This window comes from Lithobates pipiens, unplaced genomic scaffold (assembly GCF_037356315.1).
Source record: "Lithobates pipiens isolate NorthernLeopardFrog02 unplaced genomic scaffold, aLitPip1_a1.2 Scaffold_18, whole genome shotgun sequence".
NCBI lineage: Eukaryota > Metazoa > Chordata > Amphibia > Anura > Ranidae > Lithobates > Lithobates pipiens.
Window position 1 is genome coordinate 634,235,084 of NW_027507758.1, and position 14,531 is coordinate 634,249,614.

Below are 14,531 nucleotides of genomic sequence, written 5' to 3' on the forward strand. Positions count from 1 at the left end.
CAAAAAAAAAAAAAAAAAACACACCCTGTAAGGCAAAGGCATAATAAGCTAGTATGCATTGCATACTAGCTCATTATGAATAACTTGCCTGAGAACGAAGACCCCCGAAGCAGTCCTCCGTCTTCCTCTTCGCTGCTGCCATGTATCCTGGAGCGACTTCCGGGTCTCGCTGCTCTGGCACTGTGATTTGCTGAAGCCGCGATGACGTCACTCCCGCGCCTGGGAGCCGACACTCGCGGCATATCGCCGCAATCTGCAGCCTGCCCAGTGCGCCGTAGACAGCGGTGGCTGTCTTTGGGTAAATATCTCCTAAACCGTATAGGTTTAGGAGATATTTCTTGGACTTACAGGTAAGCCTTAATCTAGGCTTACCTGTAGGTCAAAGTGGTTTGTAAGGGTTTACAACCACTTTAACCACAAAAGGAAATTAAAGGTTCTTTTTATAAAAAAAATAAATAAAAAAAGCTGGAAGAATGTCACATGCATTTACCCACCAAATATGACAAATTCTTCCGTGATTTCCTATGATCATCAGATCCATCTAGCGGCCATAATGTGGCATTTTTCTTGAAATACATCATTCAGAAAGAATAGTGCAATACTGCACTATGGACACTAGATGGAACAAAAGATCATAGGAAAGTACTGTATGAAGTAAAATATACCCAACATTTGTCAAGACTAGATGATTTTTCTCACATTTGTACACAAATAATTTTAAAAATAGACCTCTGAGGGCCTGTTCCCACTGGTGCAATGTCCGAGATCAGATGTGATTCATGCCGCACTGCAGTGCAAATCATATGTGATCTCTGTGCAATGCAATTTCAGACATACATATAGTAAGGCTGAAATCGCATTCAGACCTTTTTTGGTCTGCAGCAGAATCAGATAAAATGGGTGTGAACACCCATGCGATCCGATTCCTGTCCGAATTTGAAGTTCGCACTGTGGTATGCAAACTGATTTGGGGATGTCTGGAACTTTCCCTTGACACTCCTAGCAGTTCGCAAAGGGCATTTTGAACTGCCACTGGGAGACATGCGATGCGGGAACCCGCAGTAGATTTGCAGGTTTGCCACATTGCTGCAGTGTGAACCGAGCCTAAGTGCTTGTAAAAGCTTACACCACAAAATGTACTCAGCCAATGAAAGGTAATGACTCCATTTTTATTTTTCTACTGCTATCAATGGTCAACACGGTACAACACTTCATCCATGTCTTTGGTGATCTCTGATCTCCTTATCAACTGTTTCTTCCATGATGAAGATCAGCCATGGAGTATATCTGAGGTGTATATCAGGGTGTGCTTCTTCCCCACATGAGAGCTGTGATGTCCAGCAACATTCATATACAAGACATTCCCCACACTCAAGGCACTAATACACCTCGAGGGTTGTGTGGGACCCCTGATGTACAGGAAGGCAGGACTTCAGTGAGGAACAATTCCCTCACTCAGGACAGGAAAGTGGCTTCTCCCCCGTGTGAGATCTCTGATGTTTGTAAAGATTTGACTTCAGCGAAAAACATTTCCCGCACTCAGGACAGGAATACGGCTTCTCCCCCGTGTGAGATCTCTGATGTTTGTTAAGATCGCACTTCCGTGAAAAACATTTCCTGCACTCAGGACAGGAATACGGCTTTTCCCTTGTGTGAGATCTCTGATGTCTGACAAGTTCTGGTTTTATTACAAAACATTTTCCGCACTCAGGACAGGAATACGGCTTTTCCCCCGTGTGAGATTTCTGATGTCTGACAAGTTCTGATTTTACTACAAAACATTTTACGCACTCGGGACAGGAATACGGCTTCTCCCCCGTGTGAGATCTCTGATGTGTGTAGAGACTGTACTTCTGTGAAAAACATTTCCCGCACTCAGGACAGGAATACGGCTTCTCCCCCGTGTGAGATCTCTGATGTGTGTTAAGATGGGACTTTACTGAAAAACATTTCCCGCACTCGGGGCAGGAATACGGTTTCTCCCCCGTGTGAGATCTCCGATGTATGTAAAGATGGGACTTATGTGAAAAAGATTTCCCGCACTCAGCACAGGAATATGGCTTCTCCCCTGTGTGAGATCTCTGATGCTGGTAAAGATAGGACTTCACTGAAAAACATTTCCCGCACTCAGCACAGGAATATGGCTTTTCACCCGTGTGAGATCTCTGATGTCTGACAAGTTCTGATTTTATTACAAAACATCTTCCGCACTCAGGACAGGAATATGGTTTCTCTCGTGTGTGAAATCTCTCATGTATGGAAAGACTGGACTTCCATGAAAAACATTTCCCACACTCAGGACAGCAATACGGCTTCTCCCTCCTGTAATCTGCTTTTTCTACAGACCATTTCCCGAATTCAGGACCAAAATACAGATTCTTCCACGTGTGAGTTCTCTGATGTGTGGAAAGACTGCTCTTCTGTGAAAAACATTTCCCACACTCAGGACAGGAGTACGGCTTCTCCCCTGTGTGAGATCTCTGATGTATGTAAATTTGGGACTTCTGTGTAAAAAATTTCCCACAGTCAGGACAGGAATACGGCTTCTCACCCGTGTGAGATCTCAGATGTTTGGATAGATTGGACTTGTCTGAAAAACATTTTCCACACTCAGGACAGGAATACGGCTTCTCACCTGTGTGAAATCTTATATGCACATTAAGATGGAATTTAGAATTGAAACCCTTCCCGCACTCAGTACAGGAAAATCTCTTCTCTGTTGGAAGGACGGCACCGTCCCTCACAGTCTGAGGTTCCTCAGGATAAGAGGAATACGATGGTCCATCTACACTGTGTGGTGCCGGATGGACATTTGAGGTAGTCGGGTTTTCTCCTGGACTATACTGTGTGATGTCCTCATCTTCTACTTCACAGTCTGGAGACAAAGTGAGACAATCCTCTGAGGTTTTCCTCATCTCCCGTCCATCTACTAAAATAGAAATAAAAAGATTATTACTAAACATGAGCTGATTGGTTCCCCTAAACCAGGACTCCGCCCACATCAGGCGTTTTTGTCTCTGAGGATCTTACAATTCCCCCCTCAAGGTAACTAGTAAATGGGTCCTCTGATCTCCTACCAGATCATTTCTTTATTCATGGACCTTAGTCAGAGAGAGAGGAAACAATGAGAACTGTCTTTTATAGGAGTGACAGTGATGAGGGGATTATAGGACGAGTGTCCCCTCCCCCTCTATCACTCATTGCCATCTTCCCAACACAAGAAGTCCTGCACTTCCTTATTTAGTCCATGATTTAGTCATGAATAACAGCGGGGCTGAGCCCCACCAGAGGTCAGAGAGTGAGGATGGGGGGAGGACAACCAAGATGAAGACTGGACTGATCCTGAAGACCACCATCATTGGGTTATTGACTCCTCCCTCATTATCACTTTCTGTTTAAGGTTCCAAGGTTTGAGGATGTTATCACATTATTATCAACATGTAAAAGTCTGTGCTCCAATCAAACCATCAGATAAAATGTCCAGCTGGTAGGAAATGGGTGTAACAAAAGAGAATACATATTTTGTTTATATATAGCAGTGGGTGGAGGGGAGAGAGCAGAAGTCAGGACTATGTAATGTACACAATATTGTATAAGATACAGCAGATAGGATTATATAGAATCAGAATGATGTAATGAACAACAGAGTATATAGTGCAGGGGTCAGGAGTATGTAATGTACAATATAGAGTTCAGTCAAGTCAAGTTGTAGGGGTCCCACACCGCTGCCTACCATCTACTGAGACTGCACTCATTGACTATACCCGTCTTATTCTAGGCTAATAAGAACCCAGGACAAGCAGAGGAATGTATTTAGTGATAATGACTATGTTGAGTTTGATATAAAATACGTTTTATTATAGGACTGGAACAGCATTCTGGTTTCACAGATACAGAACTTCTCAAATTCTGTTGCATACAATGGGAACGTAGATACCATTGTGGTATTCAATTGACAGTTTGAAGAGTCTATTGTCTCTATAGCTACAGTAAACAGGTAAGAGAGTATATCTCAAACTGAAGGCTACGGAGATGTCTGTTAGTCGGTTTGTTATGGTAAATAACCTGACATACGTATAAAACGACTTATGCCTTAAACACGAGGGACTTCATCATGAATTAGAACCAAGGACAGTCTGTAAGACCAGAAGACTTGCATCATGCCTTAAGACCAGAAGAAGGACAATATGTAATCAGCCAAGAAGAAGGTACCTGATCTCCTAAAGAAGAAGAGTCCTAGTTGTCAACGGAGATCACAAACACACAGTAACCGGAGTTAAGTAACTTTTAAGCATATTTTTACTGTTACAGAGCATAGTTTATTTGCTAGGCATTTTTCTTGTTATAGATATCTGTCAGCCTTGATGTGTATTTGCTATAGATATATGTCAGTCTTGTACTGTATTCCTAATATTGTAATAGTTTTGTATGTACAGCATTTTTGTTTAGTAAAAGCACATTTACACACTGCAGAGGTCTGAGTTTCCTTGCTTACACGGCAATATCTAAGATCGATGACCTAGAGAATAGGTCTCGCAGCTATAACTTCAGGATTAGGGGGCTCCCAGAGACTGTAACGGATGTCCACGTGGTGATTCATTCTCTCATTCAAGATTTAATACATAACATACCCATCCACAGATTGGAATTGGACAGAGCTCAGAGCACTGGGCCCACCCCGATCAGATGGACTAACGAGAGAGGCTTTTTTTCCTAGTGATATCAAGAATATTATGCTTTTTTTTTTTTTTTATTTGACCAAGTTACCATTATCCCATAATTTTTAAGATCAAAGATACAAATATGTTGGTGTCCCTTGTCAATTTTACATTTTTTTAAATGTAACTGCCTACTTCCAAACTGCCATTTGAAGCAAAACACATAGCCAAGTATTATTCTCCACAAGTTTTTTATTGTGCATTAAAAAAATAAAATAAAATTAGACATGCCATCTGCCAATAGAACGTAACCAAAAAGTGCATTCTATGCATCCAAAAATATAGAAAAGATACCAAATCAAATCATTAGTCAACCAAAAAAAGTCAAAGCAATAACTCCAAGGCCGAACATAAATAACACGTTATCTCCTCCAATTCCGCAAAACATGTATGGTTGACGAACAGCCGTTCAGAAACAAACTGAAAAGCACAAAATGAAAAGCGCAAACTGAAAAGGGCTAAAAGAAAAGTGCAAAAAAAAAGCAAATCAACACTCAAACTTCTACTAACACGAAATTAGCAGAAGCAGCCCAAAGGGTGGCGCTAAAGAGCTAAAAAAAAAAAACACACCTAGTACGTCACTACGTTCGTAATTGTTGGCCAACAATTGTGTGGCCATGTGTATGCAAGACAAGTGTGGGCCAATGTCCTTCGGACAAAAGTCTGCGCTTTTGTTGGCCAACAATTCAATCGTGTGTATGAGGCTTTAAATCGCTCCACTCAGTGCTAACACAAAAGGACATAAAATACTGGTGGCTATTTTGAAAAAAAATAATAATTGTGGCTATTCCCCTTCAATCTTAAATTCACCTATAAGAACAAATCATACACATTTTCCAAATTTACAGATGGGAGAAGCTTCTCCTCTGCCTGGGCCTTATCACTCAGAATCTGCCTACTCAACAACCTGGAACCAACTTGTGATCCTCCAAAAGACTGATGCACACTAGCCCGCTTAATTCAGTCTGGCAAAAACCAAAGCCCAAGAGGTCCAAGGACTATGAACCTACCTGAAAGAACTGTGCCTATACAGGAATCCATTAGCTCATCAAGCACACGGTTCACCGGAGACCTGACTTTTTGAATGCGACCTACATATGGTCTCCCCGAGACTCTTGAACTTCTCTGCTTCTCCCCCCTGTTTTTTGTTTCTTTTTCAGGTCTGTGCATTGGTGTTTTGTAGGTATGGGCCATAAATGGCGCACCCATTTGCCCTGTTACCTTAGCACAATATTATTCTCACTGAGGTCTGGAAATTTAGTTATTGAACAACCCTTATTGGTTTAACCTAGTGCTCCTCATCTACAAGGGGTTTATATTCTCTCCGGTGAGTGGTTGGTCCAGTCCACCCTGGTCAGTACTTGCCAATCATTGAACACTCCTCAGAGCCTCTAGATTGGTTCTACTATAGTACCAGGCTCCGAGGCCTGGGCATGCGGTCAGTGAGATTTAGACTCCCCTAGGAAGCTTCCCAGGAGGGAGGGTAATAGGGGCTACATCATTGGTTGAGATGAGGGCCGGACAAATCCAGACAATCCTTTGAACCTAAGCAACCCTTATAAAGATCCAGTGCTGAATTCACATATTCGCATCCATTGCTAACACCCTGTTTTTCCCATATCCCCAACCCATTGCCCCTACACAATACCATTTACTCGATCCCCCCTCCACTAAGTCCATGGCCCCCTTGTATTTTCCCTATCAGATTTTGCCCTCATCAGGCAGTTGAGGTTAGAAGGGACTGAGAGACGGAAATGTTTTTAATATTACCATAATCAAAAGATAGATGTGATCCTGCTCCAGGAAACACACGTTCCTAGCTCGTACAACGCTAAGTTCATCCACCCTAAATACCCTTCCTTCTTCCTAGCTAACGCAAAGGATAAAACTAAAGGAGTGGCAATATTCTTCTCACGCCAATGCAAATTCACACTTAAGTCAGAGAATAAGGCTGGTAGGTTCATCCTGGTCAAGGGATTGTTATGCCCCGTACACGCGATCGGAAATTCCCCCAGCAAAAGTCCAATGTGAGCTTTTGGTCAGAAATTTCGACCGTGTGTATGCTCAGACTTTTGCTGGTGGAATTCCCGCCAGCAAAAGATTGAAAGCATTTTCTCTATTTTTCGGTCGGAAAAAGTTCCGATCGGAAATTCCAACAGACAAAAATCCTACGCCTGCTCAGAAACAATTCGACGCATGCTCAGAAGCATTGAACTTCATTTTCTCGGCTCGTCGTAGTGTTGTACATCACCGCATTTTTGACAGTCAAAAGTTCAGAGAACTTGTGTGACCGTGTGTATGCAAGCCAAGCTTGAGTGGAATTCCGTCGGAAAAACCATCCAAGTTTTTTCTGACGGAAATTCTGCTCATGTGTACACGGCATTAGACCATAAACTACTCATTTATAGCATATTATGCCCCTAATCGAGGCCAGGCAAAATTCTTTGATAGTATGTTAAAAAAGTTGGGGCCATTGATCGAGGGCACTGCCATACTTTGGGGAGACTCCAACATGGCCTTTGACTCGGAACTTGACAAAAAGCACCTGCCGGGTGCACAAACAATTCGTCCTCACAAACAAAGCCTCCACATAGCTAGGACCATGCATCAATATGGCCTAACAGATATATGGAGGGAACTCAATCCCCAATCCTTCTCTAGAATTGATCACATATTTCTATCAGCGACACATATACCCTTAGCTCACAAATATTTCATCAGAGATACCTTTTTGGTTGGACCACTCTCTAGTATTTCTCCTAATACAAAGAACTCAAGACCAAAAAGGAAACAGTTATTGGAGGCTTAATGAATCAATTCTTAGTGATCCAGTGCGGAATTGAGAGAGCCATCAATGAATATTCCCCTCATAAAAACACAGAAGGTGTAACTCCAGAAACTCTCTGGGCAGCTCGTGAAGCTACCATCAATGGTAAACTCATCCAGATCTCTTCTCAAATCCAACGAGCCAAAAGACGGATATAGATAGGCTGTAACAGGAATTCCTAACTATTAGCAAGCAGCATAAGAAAGATCCTAAATCTACACCAGCAAATAAATTAGATGAGGCCAGACTGGCACTGAATCTTATTCTCACCTCAAGGGCAGAAAAGAGTTTGAGTTGGAGTGGAGCTCGCTTTTAGTATGAGAGACAAGATGGACTCAATGCTAGCATCAGGTCTAACTCCCAAACCCCACTCTCATGCGATACCTAATATTCACCTCCCAAACGGTTCAGGGACTAGGGATGAGCCGAACACCCCCCAGTTCGGTTCGCACCAGAACCTGCGAACAGACCTAAAATTCACGTGAACTTTAGAACCCTATTAAAGTCTATGGGACTCGAACGTTCAAAATCAAAAGTGCTAATTTTAACCACTTCAGACCCGCAATACGTCTATTGACGGCATGGGGTTTCGGTGGTTATATCTAAATGATGCCTGAGTCCACAGACATCATTTAGGTATTGCCGTTTTCAGCCGGCGATTCCCTACACCATAAGAACGATCATAGCGGCTGTTCCGCCGCTTGATCGTTCTTACGGGCGGCGGGAGGGGACGCCCCCCCCCCCTCCCGCCGCCCTCCGGTGCTTCTACCGACTCACCGTTTCCATCGGTGAGTCGGTCACAGGATCCGCCGGCCCCAGCATGTGATCATAGAGATTTCCGGTGGACTAGATTGTCCCCGGAGTCTCTATGATCGTTCGGAGGCCGGGCGCGATGTTATGACGTCATGCCCGGCCTCGTTATTCAAATTAACGGCGCCAATCTGGCTAGGAAGCCAGGATCGTTTTTTTTTTTTTTTTTGTTTTTATTCTGCCCAGCCTAGAGGTGAGATATGGGGTCTTATTGACCCCATATTTCACTGTAAATAGGTCCGATCGTGCCATATTCCTATTACAAGGGATGTTTACATTCCTTGTAATAGGAATAAAAGTCATCAATTTTTTTTTTTTTTTTTTTTAAGTGTAAAACGAAAAAAATACAAATAAAATTAACAATAAAAAAGAAAAAAAAAAAAATTTTAAGCGCCCCTGTCCCCGTGAGCTCGCACACAGAAGCGAACGCATACGCAAGTCCCGCCCACATATGAAAACGGTGTTCAAACCACACATGTGAGGTATCGCCGCGAACGTTAGAGCGAGAGCAATAATTCTAGCACTAGACCTCCTCTGTAACCCAAAACATGTAACCAGTAAAAAAATTTAAAGCGTCGCCTATGGGGATTTTTAAATACCAAAGTTTGGCGCCATTCCACGAGCGTGCAATTTTGAAGCGTGACATGTTGGGTATCTATTTACTCGGCGTATCCTCCTCTTTCACATTATGCAAAAAAATTGGGCTAACTTTACTGATTTGTTTTTTTTTTTAGCATGAAACTGTTTTTTTTTCTGAAAAAAACGTGTTCGAAAAATTGCTGCGCAAATACCGTGCGAGATAAAAAGTTGCAATGACCGCCATTGTATTCTCTAGGGTCTTTGCTAAAAAAACATATATAATGTTTGGGGGTTCTATGTAATTTTCTAGCAAAAAAATTAGGAATTTTACATGTAGGAGAGAAATGTCAGAATTGGCCTGGGTGGGAAGTGGTTAAAGGCCAATATGCAAGTTATTGTCCTAAAAAGGGTTTGGGGACCCGGCTCCTGCCCCAGGGGACATGTATCAATGCAAAAAAAAAAAAAACTTTTAAAAACGTCTTTTTTTTCAGCAGTGATTTTAATAATGCTTAAAGTGAAACAATAAAAGTGTAATATTCCTTTAAATTTTGTACTGGGGGGTGTGTATAGTATGCCTGTAAAGGGGCGCATGCTTAGAACTGTCCCTGCACAAAGTGTAATTTCTGCAAGGAAAAAAAGAGTAATTTAAAATCACTGGCGGCTATAATGAATGGTCGGCTCCCCGTAATACAGTAAAAACAGTCATTGAATGTCATTGATAAAAAAAAAAAAATGGGTGGGGCTCCCCCCAAATTCAATTACCAGGCCCTTCAGGTCTGGTATGGATATTAAGGGGAACCCCGCATCAAATAAAAAGAAAAAAATGACATGGGGTTCCCCCCAAATATCCATACCAGACCCTTCAGGTCTGGTATGTATTTTAATGGGAACTCCACACCAATTTTTTTTTTTTTAAATGGCGTGGATTTCCCCCCAAAAATCCATACCAGACCCTATTCGAGCACGCAACCTGGTAGGCCGCAGGAAAATATGGGGGGGATGAGAGAGCGCCCCCCCTCCTTCCTGAACCGTACCAGGCCACATGCCCTCAAAATTGGGAGGATGCTTTGGGGGTCTGTTACACCTCAAAGCACCATGTCCCCATGTTGTTTTTTAACAATTTTTTACACTTTCTTTGTGAAATGGTAGGTACAATGTACCCGTTACCATTTCAAACGGGGGGGGGCGGGATCTGGGGGTCCCCTTGTTAAAGGGGGCTTCCAGATTCTGATAAGCCCCCCGTCCGCAGACCCCCACAACCATCGGCCAGGGTTGTGGGAATAAGGCCCTTGTCCCCATCAACATGGGGACATGGTGCTTTGAGGGGTCACAGACCCCCAAAGAAACCTCCCAATGTTGAGGGCATACGGTTCAGGAGGGGGGGTACTCTCTCGTCCCCCCTCTTTTCCTGCCAGGGGGCCCTGCCAGGTTGCGTGCTCGGATAAAGGGTCTGGTATGGATTTTTGGGGGGAACTCCATGCCATTTTTTTTTTTATTTGGTGTGGAGTTCCCCTTGAAATCCAAACCAGACCTGAAGCATTTAGAAGTCACCCGGACATCCATGGGGTACGCTGTGGCCCACATACGCACAAGTGTGCGCTCTTTGCTGATGATCTACTCCTCTTCATCACATCTCCACTCATGTCTGTTGCCTATTGGCAGACTTTGGAAATATATCAGGCCTCAAAATCAATCTATTAAAATCACAAGTCCTCAACATAAATATACCAGATCCACTAGCTTATAGTCTAAAAAAAATCACTTTATTTTCACATGGAATGACTCCACTATTCCCTACCTAGGGGTGAACCTGCCATCCAAGATAGATCACATATATACTACAAATTATCCACCAACTCTTAAAAAACTGGAATTGGACGTGCAAGACTTAACCTATCATGGCTAGGAAGGGTGCATTCAATCAAAATGACTTTACTCTACTATGCCTATAGTATACTATACCTTTTTCGGTCCCTACCCATCAACACAACTCACTTGAGACGCTTCCAGGCAAAAAATTATCGCTTTTATATGGGGTTCAAATGAGCACCGACTAGTCAAAGGGGTCCTATTTAGAGCCCGCAAAAGAAGGGGGCTACGGTTACCAAAGCTTCTCTGGTGCTACCAGGCTTCCCAGTTAGCCCAGATATCAACTTTCTACTGCCGACTAGTTAAGTCTGATTGGGTACTTATGGAAAGGGAAGCAGTTCCACAATTCACACTAGATTTCCTGATGTGGATGCACCCCAAAAAATGGGCAACGTTGAGAGAACACAGGGGAACTGCTAAAAGAGCCTCTTCCCATTGGTCCTCCTGAAATGCTCCGATGTCCCTCTCCAACTTTGATATGATGCCTGCAGTGTTGTCAGGGAGGAATTTGCTGAGGAACATGGAGTAACTGCATGAAATGAAACCTTAAAACGAGGTTATTTCCCTCATGTTATTAAAGATCGGCGTGGGACTCTGTATCCAGTCTTCTCTATCCGATTATTTTACAAATACCATATTTATCGGCGTATAACACGCACCCCAAGTTTAGGAGGTAATTTTAAAGGAAAAAAAGCTTTTAGGATGGACTTTTAAAGAAAAAAATCAATGCAGCTTTATCAGTGTCCATCTGCAGCCTTGTCAGTGTCATTGCAGCCTTGCCCATCATTTGCAGCCTTGTCATGCATCCTTGCCCATCATTTGCAGCCTTGTCATGCAGCCTTGCCCGTCATTTGCAGCCTTGCCCATCATTTGCAGCCTTGTCCATCATTTGCAGCCTTGTCATGCATCCTTGCCCATCATTTGCAGCCTTGTCATGCAGCCTTGCCCATCATTTGCAGCCTTGTCATGCAGCCTTGCCCATCATTTGCAGCCTTGTCCATCATTTGTAGCCTTGTCATGCAGCCTTGCCCATCATTTGCAGCCTTGTCATGCAGCCTTGCCCATCATTTTCAGCCTTGTCAGGGTCATATGCAGCTTTGTCATGCAGCCTTGTCCATCGTTGAATTCTTGTCAGTGTCATTTGCAGCCTTGCCCATCATTTGCAGCCTTGTCATGCAGCCTTGTCCATCATTTGCAGCCTTGTCATGCAGCCTTGCCCATCATTTGCAGCCTTGTCATGCATCCTTGCCCATCATTTGCAGCCTTGTCATGCAGCCTTGCCCGTCATTTGCAGCCTTGTCATGCAGCCTTGCCCATCATTTGCAGCCTTGTCCATCATTTGCAGCCTTGTCATGCATCCTTGCCCATCATTTGCAGCCTTGTCATGCAGCCTTGCCCATCATTTGCAGCCTTGTCATGCAGCCTTGCCCATCATTTGCAGCCTTGTCCATCATTTGTAGCCTTGTCATGCAGCCTTGCCCATCATTTGCAGCCTTGTCATGCAGCCTTGCCCATCATTTGCAGCCTTGTCAGGGTCATATGCAGCTTTGTCATGCAGCCTTGTCCATCGTTGAATTCTTGTCAGTGTCATTTGCAGCCTTGCCCATCATTTGCAGCCTTGTCATGCAGCCTTGTCCATCATTTGCAGCTTTGTCATGCAGCCTTGTCCATCATTGAATTCTTGTCAGTGTCATTTGCAGCCTTGCCCATCATTTGCAGCCTTGTCATGCAGCCTTGTCCATCATTTGCAGCCTTGTCATGCAGCCTTGCCCATCATTTGCAGCCTTGTCCATCATTTGTAGCCTTGTCATGCAGCCTTGCCCATCATTTGCAGCCTTGTCCATCATTTGTAGCCTTGTCATGCAGCCTTGCCCATCATTTGCAGCCTTGTCATGCAGCCTTGTCCATCATTGCACCCTTTTCAGGGTCATATGCAGCTTTGTCATGCAGCCTTGTCCATCGTTGAACCCTTGTCAGTTTAATTTTCAGCTTTGCCTTTTAAAAATGGCGCCGCCGAGATACAGAGCCAGATGTCCTGTGTATCTCGGCAGCGCTCGGTAGTTCTCGGCGGCTTTTGGCTGTTCTCGGCAGCTTTTGCCCTTGGGCCGATAGCCGTCAAGATCGCTAAAAGCAGCCGAGAAGGGCCGAAGGCAGCTGAAAGCCGCCCAAGGCCCCCCAACGGCGGAGATCGGCGTATAAAACACACACCCTCGATTTTCCCCTGATCTTAAGGGGGAAAAAGTGCATGTTATACACTGATAAATACGGTACCATGGTTTGGTCCTCCTTAAAACTTCTTGTCCCTTCCCCGCTTGTTTCCTAATCTTTTGTTAAAGTAGCACAGTTGTGGAGGTACCCTGTCCACATGGACGAATTGTTCTTTTTTGCTTGACACTGTCAATAGTTTTAGAACCATCTTTTATGCACTTTTTTGAAATTGTCTATTGGCAAGGGATCAGGATTTCGGACAAATGCTTTGATATCAGTTACCCGAAAATATTCTTGTATGTGCTTCAAGGTCAGTCTATTCAGACTGAATGGGGTACATTCGCATTTTGGTATGCTAATAAAGCGTATCTGGTTAAGGCAGTGAAGGCTGTGGTCAGAGGTCATGCAAAATGGACCGCTGTCTACATTCATTTACCAGAGAAGCCAGTCTGTCTCAAGCAGTACAGACTTCCTGTAGCCCACAAAGAAACTGGGGAGACTATTCAAGAACTGTTGAGAGTAGGGATCCTTATGCCACATACACACGACCGGTTTTGCCGTCGGAATAAACTCTGAAGGTTTTTGACGGAATTCCGGCGGAATTCTGCTCAAGCTGTCTTGCATACACACAGTCACACTAAAGTCCGACTGTCAAGAACGCGGTGACGCACAACGCGTACGACGGGACTAGAAAACGGAGGTTTAATAGCCAGTAGCCAATAGCTTCCATCTCGTACTTGCTTCAGAGCATGCGTTTTGGTGCGTCGGAACAGCATACAGATGAGCGTTTTTTTCAATAATAATTAAAAAAAATATAGAACATGTTCTCTATCTAAGTCCATCTAAATTTTTGATGGAAAAAGTCCGCTGGTATACACACGGTCAGAATATACGATGAAAAGCTCCCATCGGACTCTTTCTGTCGAAAATTCTGCTTGTGTGTACGCGGCATTAGACCTGCTGTAAGTCCTTTCTCGTCCCCGGTGTTCCCAGTAAAGAAACTCGATGGGACATAAAGAATGATTGCGGATTACAGAGGTCTAAACAAAGTGGCTCCTCCATTGAAGTACGCTGTACCTAATATGATCTCAGACATTGAGAAAATGGCTAAAGAGGCAGGATATGCTGTGATAGACATTAATGGTTTATTTTCTATTTTGATAGACCCATAGTGTCAGAATTGGTTTGCCTTTGTGTGCGACAACCACCAGTACACTTTCACCGTGCTTCCTGAAGACTATGTTCATTCTCCAAAGATTTGCCACGGACTAATTGCCCGAGATTTAAGTACTCTGAATTTAAAAGTCCCAACGTTGATGACATCATGATCTCTGGAATAAAAGAAGATGTAGCTGAAGCACTGCACCTGCTAATAAAGTACATGGAGAACAGAGGGTGGGCTATCAACAGAGATAAGTCCAAGGACCTACCACAGAGGTGAAATTCCTGGGAATGATGTGGGCTGAGCCACAGAGGAAAAGTCCAGAGACAGTTGTGCAAACAATCCAGTCACTGTCGCC

At 43.8% G+C, this 14,531-nt stretch overlaps 1 protein-coding gene across 1 annotated transcript in view; it reads right to left on the reverse strand.

The window, feature by feature from the left end:
• Positions 1-1,148: 1,148 nt before the first annotated feature.
• LOC143986891 (uncharacterized) overlaps positions 1,149-14,531 on the reverse strand; it is a 51,580-nt gene continuing 38,197 nt past the window's right edge. Inside the window, exon 8 of the mRNA XM_077485297.1 lies at positions 1,149-2,929. Within this exon, the coding sequence (XP_077341423.1) occupies positions 1,452-2,929 (1,478 nt within the window). The 3' untranslated portion in view covers positions 1,149-1,451. The remainder of the gene's footprint in view (positions 2,930-14,531) is intronic.